Source organism: Trachemys scripta, chromosome 7, assembly GCF_013100865.1.
Source record: "Trachemys scripta elegans isolate TJP31775 chromosome 7, CAS_Tse_1.0, whole genome shotgun sequence".
NCBI classification, from domain to species: Eukaryota; Metazoa; Chordata; order Testudines; family Emydidae; genus Trachemys; species Trachemys scripta.
Genome location: NC_048304.1, coordinates 105397243 through 105420293, shown reverse-complemented (window position 1 = coordinate 105420293; position 23051 = coordinate 105397243). Strand labels below are relative to the sequence as shown.

Below are 23051 nucleotides of genomic sequence, written 5' to 3'. Positions count from 1 at the left end.
CTGTAAGGATAATCTTGTAAAGATGGAATAATTGAAGTGAACAGGCTACCAAGGGAATTGGTGCCTTTCTAGAAGTCATGCTTTAGCCGTACAAAATTATTGGGTTCTGTACAGGGTCACTGGGTAACTTAATGGCCTGTGCTGTACAGGAGGTCAGACTGGAGGACCTTATGATCCCTTCTGAGCTTAAACTGTCACTATTTATAGCAGAGGCGGGCTAACTTTTTGGCCTGATGGCCACATCAGTTTTCAAAATTTGTATGGCTAGCCAGTTAGGGGAGGCTGTCCCTCTCCAAACAGCCAGGCTTGGCCCAGTCCCCGCCCCATCTGACCCCCCTGCGTCTTGCCCCCTGACTGCCCCCTGGGACTCCTGCCCTATCCAACCCCCCCATTCCCTGATGGCCCCCCTGGGATCCCTGCCTCTGACTGCCCCCCACCGCCCCATCCAATCCCCCCTCTCCTTCCTGACTGCCCCACCCCGGGATCCCTGCCCCCATTCAATCCCCCCCTGTTCCCTGCCCTCTGACCACCCCAACCCCTATCCACACCCCTGCCCCCGACCACCACCGCGAACTCCCCCGCCCTCTATCAAACGTTCCCTGCCCCCTTACTGCGCTGCCTGGAGCACCGGTGGCTGGCGGCGCTACAGCCGCGCTGCCCAGAGCACCAGGATAGACAGCCGTGCGGCCCGGCTGCAGCCAGCCACACCACCGCGCAGCACAGAGCATCGGGTCGCACAGTGCAGCTGCAGAGCTGCGGCCTGGCAAGAGCTCACAACCCTGCCACCCAGAGCATTGTGCTGGCGGCGCATTGAGCTGAGGCTGCAGGAGAGGTGGAACAGCACGGGAGGGGCCGGGGGCTAGTCTCCTGGGTCAGGAGCTCAGGGTCTGGGCAGGAGGCTCCCGTGGGTCAGATGTGGCCCGTGGGCTGTAGTTTGCCCACCTCTGATTTATAGGTAGGGCAGGTAGCGTTACCAATTAACAAGATTGCCCAACACTTTCCCTGTTTTGGGTTGCTTATAACTCTGCCAGATTGAAAGCAGGCATGGAAAATTTCAGCCATAGACTCATAAACTTTAAGGTCAGAAGGGACCATTATGATCATGTAGGTCTAGTCTGACCTCCTGCACAATGCAGGCCACAGAATCTCACCCACCCACTCCTGTATCAAACCTGTGTCTGAGCCATTGAAGTCCTCAAATCATGGTTTAAAGACTTCAAGGTGCAGAGAATCTTCCAGCAAGTGACCTGTGCCCCACGCTGCAGAAGAAGGCAAACCCCCCCTCACCTCCCCCGCCCGGGCTTCTGCCAATCTGCCCTGGAGGAAAATTCCTTCCCGACCTCAAATATGGCAATCAGCTAAACCCTGAGAATGTGGGCAAGACTCACCAGCCAGACACCCAGGAAAGAATTCTCTGTAGTAGCTCAGATCCCACCCCAGCTAACATCCCATCACAAGCCATTGGGCATATTTACTGCTAGTAGTCAAAGATGAATTAATTGCCAAAATTAGGCTATCCTATTATACCATCCCCTCCAGAAACTTATCAAGCTTAGTCTTGAAGCCAGATATGTCTTTTTGCCCCCACTACTCCCCTTGGAAGGCTGTTCCAGAACTTCACTCCTCTGATGGTTAGAAACCTTTGTCTAATTTCAAGTCTAAACTTCCTGATAGCTAGTTTATATTCATTTGTTCTTGTGTCCACATTGGTACTGAGCTTAATAATTCCTCTCCCTCCCTGGTATTCATTCCTCAGATATATTTATATATCTCCCCTCAGCCTTCTTTTGGTTAGGCTAAACAAGCTAAGCTCTTTAAGTTTCCTTTCATAAGACAGGTTTTTCATTCCTCGGATCATCCTAGTAGCTCTTCTCTGAATCTGTTCCAGTTTGAATTCATTCTTCTTAAACATGGGAGACCAGAACTGCACACAGTATTCCAGATGAGGTCTCACCAGTGCTTTGTATAATGGTACTAACACTTCCTTATCTCTTCTGGAAATACCTTGCCTGATGCATCCCAAGACCGCATTAGCTTTTTTCACAGCCATATCACATTGGCGGCTCACAGTCATCCTGTGATCAACCAATACTCCGAGGTCCTTCTCCTCCTTTGTTATTTCCAACTGATGCCTCCCCAGCTTATAATAATAGTTCTTGTTATTAATCCCTAAATTCATGACCTTGCACTTTTCACTATTCCATTTCATCCTATTACTATTACTCCAGTTTACAAGGTCTTACAGATCTTCCTGTATGATATCCCGGTCCTTCTCTGTATTGGCAATACCTCCCAGCTTTGTGTCATCCGCAGAGTTTATTAGCACATTCCCACTTTTTGTGTCAAGGTCAGTAATAAGATTGGTCCCAAAACCAATCCCTGAGGAACTCCACTAGTAACCTCCCTCCAGCCTGACAATTCACCTTTCAGTACGACCCGTTGCAGTCTCCCCTTTAACCAGTTCCTTATCCACCTTTCAATTTTCATATTGATCCCCATCTTTTCCAATTTAGCTAATAATTCCCCATGTGGAACCGTATCAAATGTCTTACTGAAATTGAGGTAAATTAGATCCGCTGCATTTCCTTTGTCTAAAAAATATTAACTTCTCAAAGAAGGAGATTCCGGTTGTTCTGGCAGCTTCCAGCTGATTTGTTTTTGGAAAATTTCAACCAAAGTGTTTCAGCTGTTTCTCAGATCAAGGCTAGGGGAAAATTTTGTGAGAAATTTCAATGCCCTCCTTCTTTGGAGTAGGGACTTGAAATTTGGCCGAGAGCAGCTTTTGTGTCAGGAACGTGTCTTTTGCTGTTCCGTGAAAATCTACCCAAATTTGGCTAGGTTGAAACCGTTTGGAAAAACTGCAGTTTGCACATGGTCAGTAGAGACGTGCTAGGTTTTTGTAGCCAAAATCTCCAGAGTTCATTGCTCTGACATGTTCCAGCCTGGTACTGAGCAGGACTTTTCCTTAGTTGCCGCTCTGGGCTGTTGTGTGCCGGGCACTGTACTGAGCAGGGAGCCTTTCTGTTCTTTGCCTGTCCCTGCTGATGCCCAAGCAGGGTGAAGTGTGTGTGTGTGGGGGGGGAGATAGATAGATATAGATATATATAAAAGGAGCCTAGGGAGAGACTGAGAGTTGAGGTAGGGGAGAGATTAGGGATGGCTGGGCAGAGACTGCGAACCAGTGGTATGGGGTAGGCAGGGAGAGGAGAGAGAAATCTGAGGAGCTTCCAAGGGATGTGCAGTGTTGGTAAAGAGAATGGAGCAAGAGTTCAGAGTGGGGGTGGGGAATGTAGACACCCAGGGAGGGAGGTAGACTTGGGCTATGTCTAAACTGCAAAGAAAAACCAAGGGCACTGAGTCTCAATGCCCGGGCTTTGATTCACGCTTATGGAGCTTGGGCTGTGGGGCTAAAAACGGCCATGTAAATATACTTGGATCCCTTCAGGCAATTCAAGGAATAGTTAAGCTAATTGTCATCTACTCAAAGGGTGAGGCACAGCAACTTCCTTAAGTAGGCGAAGCATTTTCTCTGTATAAACATGAGAACACAGCCCTATTTACCATAGTATTGCCATCTGCATAAGTACAGAAACCCTGAACTTGGAAAGCTTTTAGTTTAAGTCCTTGCCTAAACTAGGGTCTTGTCTATGCACAGTCTTGCACATGATTAACAAAGTATTTTTAATCCAATTTAGTTAGAATGCAAGTTTGTGTGTAAACATTCTTATTTTAAAGTGCTTTCTTTCAGTTTAGCTTTTTCTATTTAAAAGGAAAAAAATATTAATCTACACCAAAAAACCCCCCCACAAACCCACTCAAGAACTTTATACAGAAAATTGTCTTGTTTTTACAATGCCATTATAATTAAAGCAGTTCAACCCCCGTCAGTGTGGACACAGCTTTGCTGGTATAAAGATACTGACCTCAGTGTAGTTATTCCCATACATTTAGGAAAATCTATTGATATTGGATATCTTTGTATACATAGCTGTTGACACTAGAATCTGTACCCATTTTAATTATTTTGGTTAAAAACCCACCCCCAACCCAGGCCAAAGCAGTTAAATTGGTACAAAACCAGTGTGTAGGCCAGGTGTTAAGGTTAGAACATATTGGCTAATTGGCTGCTGACACAATTTTCAACATTATGTTGATTGTTGAAAAAGATGCTTGTGGGGTGTCCACACTACTGCTCTGAGTGTTGCTGACATTAGTAGGAAATGTTTTGATAGTTTAATGTAAACAAGATCTAGGCCCCAAAATAGATCTTCTATTGAAACCAGGGAAGGCCAGACTTGACATATATGATAGTTAGTTATAAAGTTACAAAACAAAAAACCCTGTCAGGTTACCTTTATATATCATAGAAGAGGGAGGGAGGGAAAGGCAGTAGCTTAACTTAAAACAAAATAAACTCCTGTGCAGGCTGCCTTTTAAAAATGTTAAGCATAGACATTTTCAGCCCAAAGAAAAAAATATGAACACAGAGGAAAGAGTTGTTGAAATGCAAGTTGGACCATATCCTTAATCATAGCAATAGTTGCTTGCAATTGCTGTGATTCGTATCTTATTAATCACTTCCAACGACATTTTTTAGAAGCTGCTGTATGACTTGTCCCTGTTGGCTTTGCAGTAGCAGTTAAGTAAGGCTCATTCCCTGAGTTGTGCTGACATTATTGCTGGTATTTAAAGAAGGTTGTAAATAATTTAAGCTCCTTAGATGCTAAGGAAGGGGGAATCAGTTTAGATAAAGCAATTTTGCAGAGCTTCCAGATGAATGCTGAAGGCAACAGAAAAAGCTTGACCCTTTAAAACAATTCTCAATTTTTTTTAGATATCCTTCTTAAAATCATGTCAGAATAGAATATCCTAGTTTCTGGTTACTTGAACCTACTTTATAATACATTCTTTCATGTAAAATTGTCCAGACACATTCCATTAATTGCTAATTCTGTTCAGTTTTGAAAGATGCTTGTCCATGTTTGCGGAGTCCCTGTAAAGTTGTCCACACTTTTCTGAAAGGTGCACAGTTTTGCAGGTATGAAGGATCCTTCTGTTCATAGTGCTTTAAAAGAGTGTTTTAAATAGGATCAACTCACACAGATTCACCTGGTTTATGTTGCTAACATGCTGGTACAGAGACAATTACTTCCACTTTTCCTTTTTGCTGTAAAAATCATATTTGTGTTCTGTCTTTTAGTCTAGGAACTAGAAAGTTAGCTTCTGGTGAAATATTTTATTCCTTGAGCAAGACTGGTCTACTTTCTCTAGATAAAATGGGCCATCTACAACATAAACTTAACATTTCTGAAAGCCACTTTTTTCAATAAATAGGCCTGCCATATGCATGAAGTGGACCAGATTTATAAATTTGGGTATGAGCAATTGTGGGTATTTCTGTATATGTAACTTAGGTAAACGGTTGTGAGCATACATTTTGCAGAGGACTGTGTAAGTGGATTTCTTGACTCAGTTAGCTAACATGGTAGACATATTTGGCAAATTGAATGTATTGAACCTAATAGTTAAAGGAATACAAATACCTGCTCTGAAAGACAAAATCAGGGAATTTGTGAAGAAGCTTTTTCTTTGGCGATACCACGTTGAAAAGAGAGTTAAGTGTTATCAGACTTTAAAAAAAAACAGTGAAAATGATCAAAATACTATTAAATGAGTTAATATTTGCTTTTTGTCTGGATTGTATTCCCATTTTGAGGATTTTTTTTCTGGAGCTGTAGATATATGTGGTGATACCAGTTGAATTTGAAATCTGCTTGTTAACAGTTGACACCATTCCAACATTAAGTATCTTGGCTCAAGATTTGACACTTTTTTTTTTTTTCCCTTTCATCATTGAGGTGGATGGAGATCTCTATCTAACCTGTAATAGAGAAAGCAAGACTTGGCAGTTGCTGCCTATCCCCAAGAAGGGGTCTTGGAAGTTCCTGGAAGTTGGAAAAGAAATGAATAAGACTCTAGGACAGAAGCAGCAGAGGCTAAATGGGGGTACATCTACACTACAGCGGGGAGTCGATTTAAGATACGCAAATTCAGCTACGTGAATAGCGTAGCTGAATTCGACGTATCGCAGCCTACTTACCCCGTTGTGAGGACGGCGGCAAAATCGACTTCTGCCGCTTTTTGTCGGCGGCGCTTACTACCACCTCCGCTGGTGGAGTTAGAGCGCCGATTCGGGGATCGATTGTCGCGTCCCGACGGGATGCGATAAATCGATCCCCGAGAGGTCGATTTCTACCCGCCGATTCAGGCGGGTAGTATAGACCAGACCTGGGCTGGTAGGGTGGAGCAACGTTTCAAGAATGAACAGGCCAAAGACCCACAAAGCCACTGGATAGGCATCAACAGCCACTGCTCTTAATGGTAGTTCTGCAGGACTGTCATATGAGTTTCACTCCCAGGCTCAAATACAGAAGGAGCTAGTTTTTTAAAAAGGAAAAAAAAGTATAGGTGTAAATATGGAATATTCTTAAAAGGCAAATGCCTGTCCTATAGTGTGTGACATTTAATAGCACAAAATGCAGTGGGTGGTGGTACCAGTGTATACATTTGAGCACATATCGGAGATGAATCCCAGTTCCTTCATCCCAACAGAATTATTCTGAAACAGAATAGGAAGAAAAGATATGCTTAGCTTCTAGTCAACTGTATCTTTTAAATTATTAAAAACAAAACAAAAAAAACTGCTTGGGGTAGGGGGAAATCATTCTCTTCCCTAAAGAGTAAAACTTGGGCTATTAGAAAACGTGGAGTATGGTATACAGCAGGGGTGGCCAAACTTACTGACCCCGAGGCACATATGACAATCTTCAGACGTTTGAGAGCCAGAGTGTGCCTGTCGGGAATTGGGGCTTCAGCCCCTTGTGGCACGCCTGCCAGGGCTAAAGCAGCGGTCTCTCCCTGCACTTCCTGGCTGTTTGCCACTACCGTTTCACACAGAACTAGCACATGGGAGCCGCAGGGAAGGGCTGCTGAGGGTGGTCCCTGAACCTTTAAATCCCCCCATACACACCCACTCTCAGCAGGTACCAGTTGTTGCTGGCAGAAGCTCCTAACCCCACTGCAGGGTAGGGATGTAAATACCATTTAAGCAGTTAACTATTTAAAGGTTTAAATATTCAGTTTAAACGGTTAACCAATGAAAGGGCTGATCTGGCTGGCGGGGGATGGGGCCAGTGGGACTGGCACAGCCCGGGTGGGGGTTAATGGTTAAGGCGGGTTAACCTTTTTACATCCCTACTGCAGGGCAGAAGTCCCAAGTTCTGCCCCCTTTCTCCCCCCGCCTCTCTTTCCCCCCCCCCCCCGCCCCCAGTAGGTTGAGGGGAGGGACGGGATGTGTGGGGCTCTGTGAGACGCACTTTAACTGTAAAAGAGCTGCATGGGGCTCAACCACCACTGGTATACATGGAAACAGACAAATGCATTTCTTTTTATCTTGGTTACTGACAGTGCCACCGGTTTAAAAAGGGAATATTGTTGTTTAGAAAGGCTGTACTTGTAAGCACAGAATAAATATTTTATACAAATACTTTACATGACAGTTGATCAAGGAGTTACAGTAAGTATTATGTATGACCTAAGTATTAGAAAGGCAATTCCACATTGAATTCTTCTTTCTTATCTTGTATATTAGGATGGAATGTCACATTACATTTTCTTTGTACAAGAGTATTTTTTGTGATAAATGGCAAGATTTAAAAAGTTGTGTTTGAAGGGATTTGTCAAAACAAACTTTTGCATATACAGAATACACTGAATTTTGACAGGCTTTAAGATAAACTGCAGGCAGAGTCGTCAAAATAGAATTTTGTGATGAGTGGCCACTTTCATCATCCTTAGTCAGATGTAAGGGCTATATACTATATTTAAACCAAGAGTGTCATCTGATGGTCCACAACACCAAGCCTTACTTGGATCACAGGCTCCTACTCTGACTTGGTGTCCTAGCATATGCTTGCTGGAGCATGGAACTGGTCTGGTGGGTAAGGTAAGTGCAAGACTGCAGAACACTTAAATCAGCTGTGTGAGCAATTTTGCTTTTGTTATAAGACTGGAGTCCAACGGGCATAGGGAAACTGTGAAATAAGGTAGTTTGATCCAGAATCATGTCTTCATTTTAGATAATAATGATGATGTGCTTCGTGTGTCTTCAGGAGTTGTAGAAGGTGATTTAGCTGCTGTTGAAGCATATAAGTCATCAGGAGGAGACATTGCACGCCAACTTACAGCAGATGAAGTACGCCTGCTAAATCGCCCTTCTGCTTTTGATGTGGGATACACACTTGTACATCTGGCCATACGTTTTCAAAGGCAGAATATGCTAGCAATTTTGCTTACAGAGGTGAGTTACTTTGGCCCTTGTTTAGATCAAATAAAGTTTTTACATAACTACCACAGTTTGCAATCATTGCATTGCAACTTTCTTTGCTAGATGGTGAAGACAGACAAATGCATGAATAGCTTCTTTGTGTCTTTTTTCTGTTTGATTTTTTTTCAGCAATAGTTCTCTTAAAACAGCAAGACCTTCCTATCCACCTATCTGACAAGAAACGTTAAGATATAAGCAGTCTGGTCATACTTTCTGACCTTATTGCAGTGGAAGTAAACTACTTTGCTGCCTCCTGTGCTTTTGGTGGGGGGAAAGGAAATGCCTCTAGAACAAAACACAAACACTTGATGTATCTGAGTGTGCTGAGGAGTTGCAGCAGCTCTTGCTCCACACAGCAGGGGGTGGCGCATGGCAGGAGCAGGTATGCAGCTGCTGCTGTGCCAACTCCACAGGCAGGAAGAGGAGAAATGACTCGACAGGCAGAGGGCAGCGGTGTTGTGGGTGACTCTGGTTTGGTGGAAAGGGTTGCGGGTGGATTGGAGAATTTGCTCCACTTGGGGTGGAGTCAGGTTAGGTGTTCTTCGGTCCAAGTTGGACCCAAAAATTAGACAGCGCAGATGGGTCAGATGATAGATGAAGTTCAACTAGAGGCACTGCTTAGATTCACCCCTGTGTACTTTCAAAACTATCTCCTTTCAATGAAGAATTACTCAACAGAGCCTCAGTTCACTCCCCTTCCTGCTTAGAGCTGAATCAGGAATCCATGCAATTTTTAAGGACAATCTAATGAGAAAAATTACTCTTACTGCAGGGTTGGGGGATTAACTTTCCCAAGGAAGCTAATGTATGGGAGAAGGGGGGTGAGATGCACATAATGTATCTAAAGCCGGGGGGTGAGGAACAAAGCAGCAAAAGAAAAGATTAGTAGGAAATTTTCAGGAAGTCTTAAGAACTGTGTGTATTTGTGTGCAGTTAGTACATGCAACTGCACATTTAAATGATGAGGGACGTGTATGTAACTGGTTTGATGGATAGATTTAAAACAAAGTTAGCTTCACTGAAAAATCCTGTATTTTTGATTTTTGTCAGTAGCAATTTTTACCTGCAATAGTTGTGAAAATGTGTACTGAAACCTAGCAAATAGTAGTAATACTGCTCCCTAGGTTTGTCAGAATGACCCCTTTAAAATGCAAGTCTTCCAAATATCGTTTTAAAATATCTCCATTGTGTAGTCCAGATGTGTACCTGATGTTAATATTTGACCTTTATCACTGAATGACTTTTTTCCTGCCATTGATGGCCAGAATCCTTCAGAATGTGTGGTCCATGTATAGAGTCATTTTTCCCACTTATTAGACTTCTGGCAAGTGGGAGGTAAGAAATGGGAAATATTTAATATGGGGTATAGAATCCCATGTACTATAAGGAAAACATTTACATGAGGATGCTAAATTGTAATCAGTGCCCATCCATAACATCAGGCTTTTTCCTTTTGTCACCATGTGGCCTCAGTGGTTTTAGTTTGGATCAGCATTTTATGAACCATCATTTTGTTTGCTTCTGTTATCTAATTCCACCCCACCCCATCAGCCATCTGTTCAATTTCGTGTTTTGCTGGATTCAAGGCTGTTATGTGGTGGTCAATTTAATGCCTGTTAGCTTCATAATGAATAAACAGTATTTGCATTCACTCCATTTATGATAGCTGTTGACTTATTTGTAATGTCTTTGAGGAGATTGATATTTATACTCATTTGTGACCACCTTGCATCTGTCTTGATGGGATCACTTTTCCCCCTCAGAGTTGTGTTCCTTCCAGGTTCCTTTTTGATAAACAACTGTAAATACCCACTCTATCCCTCTTTTCCTCAAAACATTTTCTATGAAATGTTATCTAAAGCCTAACGCTTCTTACTATTTTTGGTTAAATATAAATAGCTATCAGGTGCAATAAGTCTGTTATATTACAGGTATCACAACATGCGGCAAAGTGCATTCCAGCAATGGTGTGTCCAGAGCTTACAGAACAAATCCGGCGTGAAATTGCTGCGTCTCTTCATCAACGAAAGGGAGATTTTGCTTGCTATTTTTTAACTGACCTCGTAACATTTACATTACCTGCAGGTAATTATGAAATGCTCCTCACTTTGTTAATGATGCCTTTGTTACTTTAATTGTGTATGAAACTACCAACGCATTTTGTCCCCCTTATTCCCCCTCTCACTCCCCCTAATTTTTCTGATATAACTTTTGTTAGCACTTGCTACACAATAGTTCTTAGACTTTTTCTGGTGCTTTTTAAATATGCAAAGCTCTTCACATATTTCAATCCTCGCATCTCCCCTGTGAAATAAACTACTATTGTCCTCAGTTTAGAGATGGGAAAATTGAAGCAAAAAGGATGTCTTTCCAGAATGAGTCTGTATTAAAGGTGAGGTTGAGGATCAAGTGTGCCTGGTTCTTATTTCAGTGCTCAGATGACTAGATTTTGCCTCCTTCTGTAGTTCTGTAATTTTAGTCTTCCTTTTTTAAAACAAAACCATAATGATTGGTTTTGAGACTAAAACTACTATTCAGATGCATCCTGCGTGTTTTTTCTTAACTGTAATGTGAACATTTCCATGTATCTTCAGTTTATTCTGAGATGGCATGATCAAGAAGAACATCAGCTGTTTGACACCTGAATATTTGTGAAAGTATATTTAGAGATGAGCGTGCCTCAATTTTCAATTAAGTTCCCTTGACTGAATATTTGATCATAGAATTTTCATTCTAGTTGAATGAAGTGAAGTTTTTGTAATTTACAGTATGCATCAAACAGTAAAGTCTGTGTACAGCATTTTATGTATGGCACTAGGTATAGCCATCATAAAAATGTTCCATTTGAGCTTTCCCCCAAATTTAAGTAAAATCTTGTTTTCCATGATATTATATTATAAACTGGTTGGACAGGGAAAAAGGGAACATAATTATATTGCAGAAACTGGTCCTGGACTTGCTTGCAGTAGGAAATTGTTGGCTATTACTTTACTAGAAATATTAATCCTTTTATAAACATGGCTTTAAACTGATGTTTATTTTTATACCATGACCCTAGATTATGAAAGTATAGAGGACATGCTTCCAGGTCTGGCTGTCTTCTCACCTAAAAATGCTCTTGATACAGTAAAAGCTTTGTTATCTGGCATGTTTTGTGAATGGGGGGTGGTGGATTAGTCAAAAATTCCGGTTAACTAAGAATCAGGGGGGTAGCCGTGTTAGTCTGAATCTGTAAAAAGCAACAGAGTCCTGTGGCACCTTTAAGACTAACAGAAGTATTGGGAGCATAAGCTTTCGTGGGTAAGAACCTCACTTCTTCAGATGCCAAAGAAGTGAGGTTCTTACCCACGAAGATGCATCTGAAGAAGTGAGGTTCTTACCCACGAAAGCTTATGCTCCCAATACTTCTGTTAGTCTCAAAGGTGCCACAGGGACCCTCTGTTGCGGTTAACTAAGAGTTATACTTACCAATGAAGGGAGGAAGTTTGGGTGTGGGAAGGGGCTTGGGGTCGTGGCACGGGAAGGGGTGTGGAGCATGGGCTCTGGGAGGGAGTTTGGGTGCAGGAGGGAGACTCGGGGAAGGGGGTTGGACACGGGAGGGGTTTTGGGTGCCGCCTCCAGGCAGCGCTCACCATGGGTGGCTACTCGCAAGTGTCGACATGTCCCTCCAGTTCCTAGGCAGAGGCACAGCCAGGCAGCTTTGCACACTGCCTCCACCTGCAGGAGCTGCGGAACCAGTGCTCTGGGTGGGGCTGGGGCAGCGCACAGAGCCTCCGTGGCCATTCCTCTGCCTATGAGCAGCAGGGACATGTCACTGCTTCCGGGGAGCCATGCGGAGCCAAGTAGGGAGCTTGTCGGCCCCGCACCAACCGGACTTTTAATGGCCCGGTGAATGGTGCCGACCGGAGCTGCTGCCAGGGTCCATTTTTGACTGGGTTTTCTGGTCCGAAAACTGGACATCTGGCAACCCTATTGAAGATTTGTATTGGGAGATATCAGAAATGGTGGTTTCTAGAGCTTTCCGGTTGGTAAACTGCCGGATAACACAGCTTTTACTGCAATATGCTTATCTGTCTAGAATTCCCTCTTCTGAATCCTTGTGAGGAAAACTGCATAGTGACTTTCTCTGTTCCATTTTGTATTCGGTCATTTAAGCTATTTTTCCAACAATAGATAAACAGTGGCTGTAGTGCACTATGACCATAAGGAGGGGTTCACTGTACTCCTGTCTCACAACAACAGAATTGCTCCCCACTACAGAAAGTAGCATTTATGGCAACTGCATTTGTTCTGATTCAGTGGGTCATGTAATGTGAAGCAGACAATTTGATAGTGTCGTGTTGCTAAAGATTTTTAAAAATAACTTTCCTTTAATGTTTGGTTTTTTTGGGGGTGTTCGGAGAGAGTACAACTGAATGTTTTCACGATGCAAAATGAATATGCAGAGCCCACTGGAACAGAACAGGTTGCCTATATCCAAAAGTGAAAATAGTTTCTGAAACTCGTTTTATTATAAAATTTCAGTTTTGAGGAGTGTAATTATGTAATTTTGCCCTTATTTATCGCAGTTGAAGTATATTTGGGGTGCTCCAAACTGTGTAGATCAATGTTTTATCACATCATAGGATACAAGAAAATGTGTCCCATAAAACAACCATTTGCCTTATCACAGAATACAATCATTTTTATTGCAGAAGTAGGCCTTCCTAAAGGGTATGCAGGCAAGTAATAGCATGTTGGACTTGGTGTGTCCATGGTATTAGAAAAATGACTTTCTATTTACCATTTGCGCTAGATCAAGGTTGTCCTAACACTGATATGGAAACACTCTTCTTCTTCTCTATTTATTTCTTGCTTTCTCATCTGGTTCCCTACTTCACTGATTCCACTGGAGCAGATCATTGGTGATCCTACAGGTGTCCAGAAATCCTGTGTGTCAGGTCCCTTAGTGCTTTGAACGCCATGACCAGCCAGCATAAAGGATTTTTAGCTTAGTCTGCGATCTGGACCTTTGGGCCACACGTGGCTGAATGGAAAATAGCAAAGCCTTATTAAGGAATTAGTGGTTAAGGAGGGTGAACAGTAAGAATCAGCTAATCAATAACTGCACACATTCCATATATCAGTACGCCTCCATTTTTAAATGTGTTGGTGTTAAGCAATTGTATTCATTGTTCCTTTTCCAGATATTGAAGACTTACCACAAACAGTCCAAGAGAAGTTATTTGATGAAGTACTTGATAGGGATGTTCAGAAAGGTAAGTACTCGTATATATAGAGAGAGAGTTATTACTAGAGCCCTGCAAATCCGGGGGTATCCACTTTATATCTGTGGTCCATTTTTGTGGATAGGAGCTCGGATGTGGATACGAATTTTGTATCCGTGCAGGGCTCTCTGGAGCTGTAGCACAGACTCACCAGGGCAAGTGGAGAGACCCAAGCTCCCCACAGCTGCTAGCATGGCTCTCCCTGACTCGGCACCACAGCCTGGCCGTGATAAGGGGCGGGCAGCTATGGGAAGCCATGGCGGATCCTCCACCTTCCCTGGGTGGGGGGAGGGGCCCAAGCAGCTCCCGGCCTGAGTCCCTGCCTCTCAGGCCCTCCGTCCAGGGCAGGTGGAGGGTTTGCCACGGCTCCCCACAGCTGCCAGCCTGGCTCTTCTTGTGGCATGGGCTCCCCAGCTGGGTTCCATGCTGGCCTGGCCAGGGGGGAGGGGGAGTGGGGCCTTGGGGAGGAAAAAGGGGGGAAGGGGCAGGGGTCTTCCCCTGTGAAAAGCGAACAAATGAGGCTCCCCCACCCACCCACCCCCGTTGCGGTGCCACTGGTCATTGCTGCGCAGTGACCGGTGGAGCTGTTTAGAGACCTGCAAATCTGCGATACACATTTTTTGTATCTGTGCAGGGCTCTAGTTATTACAAATAAACCCTGAAGTCTTGCTATCTGCAATTAAGGCGATATTTTATTTAGTTTGGAATAATACATGAATTCTATATTTTAAAGCAAAATTTGATGCTGGATAGGTTGGCATTTGCAGGCAAACTTCTACCTTTTTAATATAAAGATTAGAGATTTGACTTTATACTAGGAGTACTTCTGAAGGGACAGAAAAAGTGAAGGTGCGGTGCTGGTAAAATTTGTGAAACCTATGAATTTGTTATAGTCTAAAAACTTCTGAAGGCTCCAAGTCATGAGCTCTTCAATACTCTCTCTCCTGTGTTTAAGTAAAATTGGTGAACAATCTTTCCACTTGAGTGGCTCTCTTGAAACAATTTATGGTTTTTAAGTTTGTCTGCTTTTTTTATCCATGGTGTTTAGTTCAGGGAGCTCAGCTCTACCCTGTTTAGTGTATCTATTTTTGTAATGTTAAGGTGAATAGATATATGTAAATTGTTGAGTGTATAGTATCTTCTGATAACCAATTTGCCTGTAATACAGATTTTCATGTTGAAAAGAATCTAATTGCAAATAACATTTACATAGGATTTATCTTGTATTGTAGAACTAGAAGAGGAATCTCCCATTATAAACTGGTCTTTGGAATTGGGTACGCGTTTGGATAGTAGACTATATGCACTTTGGAATCGGACTGCAGGGGACTGCCTGCTTGATTCAGTACTACAAGCTACCTGGGGCATTTATGACAAGGATTCGGTGCTACGGAAAGCTCTTCATGACAGTTTACATGACTGTTCACATTGGTAAGCTGGTACATTTCTCATGTTAAGTTCAGGAATATTTTTCCAGTAGCATTGAGTGTAATATAGTGATGAACTCATGGTTTTATATTTAATTATGTGGAACAAAAGGGATGAATTACAGCACAGTTGAAGTGTATGTTTAGTTATCTTTAAAACCAAAAATCCTCCTCCCCCCCCCCAAAACAAATAAACCAAAAACTTGTATATTGTGTAAGTTAATGTATTACCAAATAAAATTCTTATTTTCAGTGCTTTTAAATTCCATACAATGTCCTTACCACAAGCTATAGTATGTCGATTACTGCAGCTTTCAAGTTATGCATTTATGTTGTGAAGAGTAGTGAGTTTGTTGTGGACTCATATGTGCTAGTTCTTTATATAGTAACTAAAGTTTTAGGTATGTTAAAATGACATCAGGTTGCAAAATCAAACTCAAAAGTTAAGAAATGTCAGAATTAAAGTTGCTTGTGCAACCTTAACTTGTCCCTCTTGTGCCATATGCGTTATGATAGTCACTTTTCCCATAGTTTCCCCATCTCATTCAGTACATAGAATGGACCTTGTTCACTGGATGAGGAGCTCTTCAATATGTTGTTTTCTCTTCATTGTTCCACATCTGGCCTCATGCTTGCCTTACTGCACAGTATTCAAATCCTGCTCTGAAAACAGAATTATTAATGTCCTCATCGGCTTTTCTATGGGGCTTATCACTATAAAATCTGAGTGTTTGTTTAACAAATGTTAATGAACTTGTTTTCATAGCACCACTGTGAGGCCAGGAGGTTGGTGTTAGTCCCATTTCACAAATGGGGAACTAAGGCACAGAGAGATTAAGGTGAAAAGTATCTATCATTCTAACTGCCCAATTTGAAACACTCAAGACTTGATTTTGCAGAGTAGTTAGTATTGTAATAGCATTGCATATGCTCGAAGTCCTGCTCCCATTGACTTCAGTTGTAGCTGTAAACGTTCAGCACTTAAGCAAATCAGATCCCAGGTATCTCAAATTCGGCACCCAGAAAATGAAGACCATACAGTTAGTGACCCACCTATGAACATTTTTGGTTTCAATGACTTGTCTAGCATCACATTAAAAACTCCATGTGGCAGAGGCAGGGATAGAATCTAGTTCTCCAGGGCAACATACACCTGCCTTTACCATGAGAAAGTACTTTCTCTTCTTGCAGTCCTCTGCCTTATTTGGTTACATGCCTTCCAAACTCTGTAACAAAGGAAGCAGGAGTCCTACAGAAAAGTTTTCTTTGCTGTACAACCCTGATTCATCCCAAGAGCAGATCCATCCTGCACACTGAATAAGGCAGGGATCCTTTGGGGAAAAAATGTGATCATGTAACGAAAGACTGTCATTTTATTTATTTATTTTATTTTATTTATTTATAAAAAAATTAGGAAGTGCCAGAATTAATAAGGTTTTCCATGCAACCTATATATATATATGCGCTCACAAGGGGGCCAAATTAAGGTTGCATGGAAAACCTTATTAATTCTGGCACTTCCTAACTTTTGAGTTCTTGACTTTTTTCTTTTTTTAAGAACCTAGGAAATTGTTTTTAAAAACACCCTACATTAAAAAGATTAATAAGGTTGCAAACTGAAAAGACAAATTCCATCATATTGTATTCTGTTGACACCCACCTGGTTCATCATCAGGATTGGGACCTTTAGATCCAACATACTGCCTTCTGCCATTTGAGCTAATGGAGAAACTGATAGCAGTAGTAGGTTTTCATCCTCTGTGGACCAGCAGTAGAGAGGGAATGGGATACTTTTTGCCAGTGGATTTTAAAGATATTTGCTGACAGCACAGAAGTGGTGAGACTCGGGAATCAAGGGTTTCATTCCAGTCTCTGGAGAGGGGAATATTCTCTAATGGGCACAAACTCTTCTGCCTGTTTCCCCACGGGCTTGCCCCTTCTGCCCTGTCCCCTAACAACCTGTCGTTCTCTTCTTTTCTCCCCCCCCCCACCCCTCCAGTCTTGCGCTTAGCCTCCTTTCCCAGCCATTCTGAGTCTGTCCGCCTGTCTCTTTCCCTCAGTTCCTTGTCCAATCTCACTGGCCTTTTTGTTCAGGTTCTTTCCATCCCGTCGCATCACATGGTCTGTCTCTTTCCCGGCCTGTCTTCGTCCCTACATCTTCTTTTTTAGCCATCCAGTCTTTCCATCACTCCCCATTTCCCACCTCGGCTCCCAGTCCATCTACTTGCCCAGCCAATTCCAGTTTCCCTCTCCCCCCTCGGCTCCCAGTTTTTTGTTCAGTCATTGTCTGCAACCCCTTCCTGGTCCCAGGTTACTCCTGTATTTGAATTAGGCAACTTCCTTCTACATGCTGCTTGGCTGCTAGCAGGGGTATAATTGAGAGAAAAGAAGAGACAGCGTCCCTTCTTTCCATTCTGGTGCCTGGGCACTGCCTGTAAGAGCCAAGGGCTGCAATTTCAGGGAAAGGCCTGCTTAGTCTCTGTCTGAAGCATTCCCAATGTGGGGAGTCTTCAGAATAGCTGTCAAGTATCAGAGAGGTAGCCATGTTAGTCTGAATCTGTAAAAAGCAACAGAGGGTCCTGTGGCACCTTTGAGACTAACAGAAGTACTGGGAGCATAAGCTTTCGTGGGTCAGACCCACGAAAGGGTTTCGTTCTGACCCACGAAAGCTTATGCTCCCAGTACTTCAGAATAGCTGTGAAACTGGAGCTAGTATCTAGTGAGCACGGATGAACTGTGGTGTTTTTGTTTGTTTTCCCCCCGCCAGTGACTTGTAACTTAGCCAAATTTGGTTGGATTTTCATGGGAGCAGCACAAGGTACATCTACTCCTTGGAGGAATCCTGCACCAAAAAAATAAAAAATTCTGTGCACAATATTTTAAAAAGCTACAAAATTCTGCATATTTTATTTGTCAAAATAACAATATAATCACGCCATTTTCAATTATTTTGGTAATTTATTTCAAAATACCTGTCAACAAATATGTCTAACAAAACAGACAACAAAAAGGATTCAGGAAATGTTTTTTGACAAATAAGTTCTTTACTAGGCATATTAATACAGAACTTTGCGTAATTAATTTAAATTATAATATAGAAACATATTTCCCGCATCCCTCACAAGCAGTGCAAAGGCTTGGAGTCAGGGGTAACTGAGTTGCTGAAGGAGAGGGAAGTAATTTCTGGGAGTGAACCTGTAGAGATTGTTTGCTGGGTGTGAGTGGGAGAAATATGGAAAAGGTTTTTCGGGAGGGATTGTCAGGGAGTTTGGAGACCCTGGCTGGGAGAGACTGGGCGTCAGTCAGGCACATCTTCACCTGCCCCAATGTGTCCCTGCATCCTCTCCCCCTGCCTCTGTGTGCACCCCCACTCCCATTCAGCTCTTGCTCCGGTCTGTCTCCCTACTAGCCCGTCTGAATTCCAGTTTGTGACCTCCCCCAGCAGCACTGTGTGACCCAGTCTGTCCTCCTCCCCCCCATATCCTTGCCTCCTTGCCCTGTGAGGAATGCAGCTTCTTCTCACTCTCCTGATGGGTTGCTGATTGCTACAGCCAGTGAGCCACCTGCCTCTGTTCTGGTGCCCCAGGTGGGCAAAAGGTGTAACTGCAGAGCCTCTCTGGCAGAATAATGTGTTTTCTGCAGAGTAAAACAAAATCTGTGGGAAACATGAATTCTGTGCATGCACAGTGGTGCAGAATTCCCCCCAGAGTAACTTCCCTGATACAGAGACCATCCCTGCCAAATTTCAAATCCTTGCTCCAAAGCAGGGGAGCACTAGATCTTTTTGGAGAAAAGGTTGCCAAATTTTTTAACATGGCAAAACCAGATATTTTTCCCTAGCCTCCTTTTTAGAAATGGCTGAACTGTTTTTAGCCAACATTTTCCAAACTAATTCAGCAAGAGGAAGACATGGAAAAATTTCACCCAGGTGGTTGGTTTCATGAAGTTATAAGCAACTGAAAATAGGGGCTTAGAATGAGAAATTTTGGACAACTTTTAATAAATGGTGCAATCTTGCCTTTGATAACATGGCCAGATTTGGTCTGTAGACTGTAATTAGTTTGGTGATTCATTTTACATTTCTGCTTTGTACTAGGGAACATCCAGATGCTGAAAGGTTTTTGATCCAGGTCATTGTCATTGCTTTAATTCATTTTTAGTAGTATGTAGAAGCTAAAGTGACTATATTGAAAAATATTGTCATAGCTTCTAGAAGCATTGGTGAAATTGGGCTTGAGTATAATTCATCAGAAACTTTTGCAAGTAGTTTCACAACTTTCTAATGTTCTCTTGTGATCTTTAATGTTCGGGACTTTAAATAATCCCTCCATGAATTACCATAGCTTGTATTTTTTGGGAAGGAAATAAGTGTTGCCTATATGGTATTATAAATATTGTTGTCGGTGCTTGTATAGAGTTATTGCTCAGATACATGTTTGTAAATTAACAACGCCTTGTAGAAAAAAAATAAAGATTTATTGAATATTTGTACTGCAAGCTTATTAAACAAGCTTTGTTGTTGAGATATTTAGAATTTTGAAACCAAGCTTCCATTTCTTTAAAGTTCTATAATCAGAAACCTTCTATTTGTGTGGAAGACTTGCTTTACTGCACCTACTTCATATAGCCAGTTACCGTATAGTGGAGATTTGAACATGAACTCACCTGTAGTGAATATTGGGTGGTGTGTACTTACTGTTGTCTTTTATGTTTAAATTTTAAGGTAATCTTGCATCATCATATTTAAGACACCCAAGCATCATCTTTTCCCTAAACAACACTGCTTCATTTCCAAGAATGGACTGTTTGTGTGGTTTTTTTTTTGTTTTTGTTTTTGTTTTTTTTTATATACTAGCTTCAGGGTCTTTGCTAGCCTTCACTTGTTTAATTAAAAAAAAAAAAAGCCACATATATTTGTGAAGATTGAGTAGGCATGTATAATCTGATTTTAAAAATGCATCTCATGTTTAGGGGTTCAGAAGGAGAGAATTTTGAAACAGTCTGGCAGTGTTCTCAGTTGCTGTTTTATTTGGAGTACTGTCTTTTTAGTCAGTATTCAGGAGTGCAGGTACTCCAAAAGAAGTTGCTGAAGGGGAAACAGTAAATGTAATAATTGGATTTGAATAAAACCATCTGATAGTTGCACAAAACTTATTCAGAATTGATTCAAATTGGCTTAGATACCTTCAAGTAGAATGAAACTGGCTAAAAAATGCTAAGCCAAATATTACAGTAAACATCATAACATGGAGTTAGTAAAATATGGCTAGCAGAGTACGAGTCCAGTTGTTAATATTTTAACTAATGACCAAGAAGAGGGAGTAAACAGTATATTGTAAGTGAATATGCATCCAGTTGAAAGAGTTAATACTTGTGAGGATATCAACAACGGACAAAACTAGAGATTAGACATATGGACAGAAAACAGTTCACATTGGGCGGGGGGGGGGGGGGGAAACTAAAACAATAAAAAAAGGGGAAAAAAATAAAAAAAAAACAAAAAGTAGTAAAAAAAAAATTAGAGGAAAAAAAGGGAGAGAAGAGGGGAAGGGGGGGGGGGGGGGGGGGGGGGGGGGGGGGGGGGAGAATGCTAACCTAATGAAACCTGGGAAATATAATCCAAAAACTGAAAAGTAGTAATATCAAAGTTCGCGGGTGATGTTGGACAGCAGATGAGACAAAAAGGTGCCAGTATTATGATACAACAAAAAATGTGGGCTGCATATACAGAGGCAACCTATTAAATAAGGAGGTTAAAGTCCCTCAATACATTTGTGCAGCTCTGGTATAAATATTACTTTGGGATAATTATTGCCAGAAATATGCTGACAAACCAGGAGGAATTGAGAGGAGAACTAAAAAATGACTGGCTGAAGAGATTATCAGGTTAAACATGTGTGGCTTGTTTAGAAGCCAGCATCAGTTAAATTCTGCAGAAGTGGTGTCGACTCTGAAATCAGCAGAGATACTGAGGTGACTAACGGTGCTGAAGTGGAGGGCAGCAAGTGCCACCACAGTAGTAATGGTGGCACTGAAAGCAGGAGTACCAAAGTTGTTCCTGGTGCCAAGGAGGTAATTTGTGCTGAGCCCAACACCGGCCCTACTTCCACTTACTGAAGAAGGGAAACATCAGGGTTTGCTGCCAACAGACCCACAGGTTCAGCGGCCCACCCAGCCAACAAGGCCATAAATGATGCAGCCCTGGCAGAGTCCTGAACTAAGGGAGAGGTCGGGACAGAAAGGCAGAGGAGGTCAGTTGCTGCCTGATATGCTGCTGGCACAGAAATAGCTGGTGTTGGCATTACCCTTGTCGGTACTGGACTCAACAGTTACTCCGAGGCCAGAACTGGAGTCAATGGTATGGGGTCCCTGCCCTCCCTGCACTGTATTGGGGAGCAGTTGATGGGACCTGCTCCATCCTGTATGCCAACATTCACACTGTGCTGGTTCACACTCCTTCTGGAGGAGGCAGGCAAGTCCCCACAGGACCTGGAGTGGCCACAATGTGAAGTGGCAGCACTCTTGCAACCTGAGGGCAACCTCCGATCCAATGTAGGCCTTGGAGCTGCAGCAGGCCACATGGCCTATTCAAGCAGATGTTTTAGATGAAGATCCCTTGCCACCTGAGTCTGTGTCATGACCAATTTGCAAATCGAACACCACTCCTTGATGTTGGCTTTGCCTAAGCACAGCAAGCACCACACGTGGGGATCATTGTTGGGAATCTTTCCCCCAGCAATAGACAATGTTTAAACCCCGTCTTCCCAATTTCATGGTAGCAAGATTCTTAAAAGGGTATCATCTCCATCCTCCAGTCCAAGTGTCTGTTCCTCTGTGGGACCTTAACACAGTCCTAGTGGCTTTAATGGGACCTCCATTTGAGCCCTGGGCATCTTGTCCCTTTCCGCTTTTGTGACAGAAAACTGCATTTCTAGTAGCAATAATGTCCACAAGAAGAGTGAGAGCTGCAGGCTCTGATGGCAGAGCCTTCTTTTACACAATTCTCTGAGGACAGTTACTTTATGAGCACACCCCAAATTTTTATCTAAAGTGGTTTCTCAAGTTTCATTTGTACCAGATGGTATATTTACCTGTGTTCTTTCCTAAGTCGCATTCATCTTTGGAGGAGCATCATCACCTGATGTCCAATGTATGAAGAAGTCCAGCCTTCTGTCTGGACAGTACTAGCCTGCTTCGTGTTTTGCCTCGTCTTTTTGTGTCTCATGCAGATCATATGAAAGGTAAAGTGGTCTTTTCATAGACCATCTCTAAATGGATAACATCCTTTATCAAGGCTGCATATGAAATATCTTCAGCTGCGTCTCCTCCGCTCTTGTAGAACGTGAGCTCGTTCTACGAGAGCACAAGCAATGTCAATAGTGTTCCTCAGTGACATTTCAATATTGAACGTTTGCAAGATTGCTACGTGGTCATCCATATGTACATTTATAAACCATTATGCCATTACCACATCTTCCAGGGTGGATGGAGTTTTGGTACGGAGGTCCTGCAATCCTTGTTTAGGTAGACTCCGAGCCCACCTTCTGGGGTGGGTACTGCTTGTGAGTTATGTAAGTGGAATATATGGCTGCATCTACTCGAAGAAGAAGAAGAAACAACAACGGTTACTTACTGTAACTGTGGTTCTTCAAGATGTGATGCAGACATGTATTCCATGACCCACCCTCTGTCCTCTCTGCATTGAAGTCTAGTCTCTGGGGGTCAGGATCACAGAGTTTTTTTTTTTTTTTACTGGCAGCACTGAAAGATCCACACAACTTCTGGCAACATTTTTCTGCATGCCCTCCTAAACTGGCTTCTTGAACAGAAAAACATCTCTAGTTTTCTAGTGACAGCTGCAAATCATTCCAACGTCATGCTTATGGTTAACATAATTTACAGATATATAATTATGCTGCTTTGCAATATCTGAATATTCTAGAATATGGTGCATCTTACCGATGTTAACAT

At 42.5% G+C, this 23051-nt stretch overlaps 1 protein-coding gene across 2 annotated transcripts in view; it reads left to right on the top strand.

Annotated features, from left to right (window-relative positions):
• Positions 1-23051, top strand: part of ZRANB1 (zinc finger RANBP2-type containing 1) — an 82258-nt gene that overhangs the window by 38769 nt on the left and 20438 nt on the right. For both annotated transcript variants that reach the window (XM_034775261.1, XM_034775262.1), the window contains exons 3-6: positions 8172-8359; positions 10318-10471; positions 13573-13644; positions 14886-15084. In XM_034775261.1, coding sequence (XP_034631152.1) covers positions 8172-8359; positions 10318-10471; positions 13573-13644; positions 14886-15084 — 613 coding nt within the window. The remainder of the gene's footprint in view (positions 1-8171; positions 8360-10317; positions 10472-13572; positions 13645-14885; positions 15085-23051) is intronic.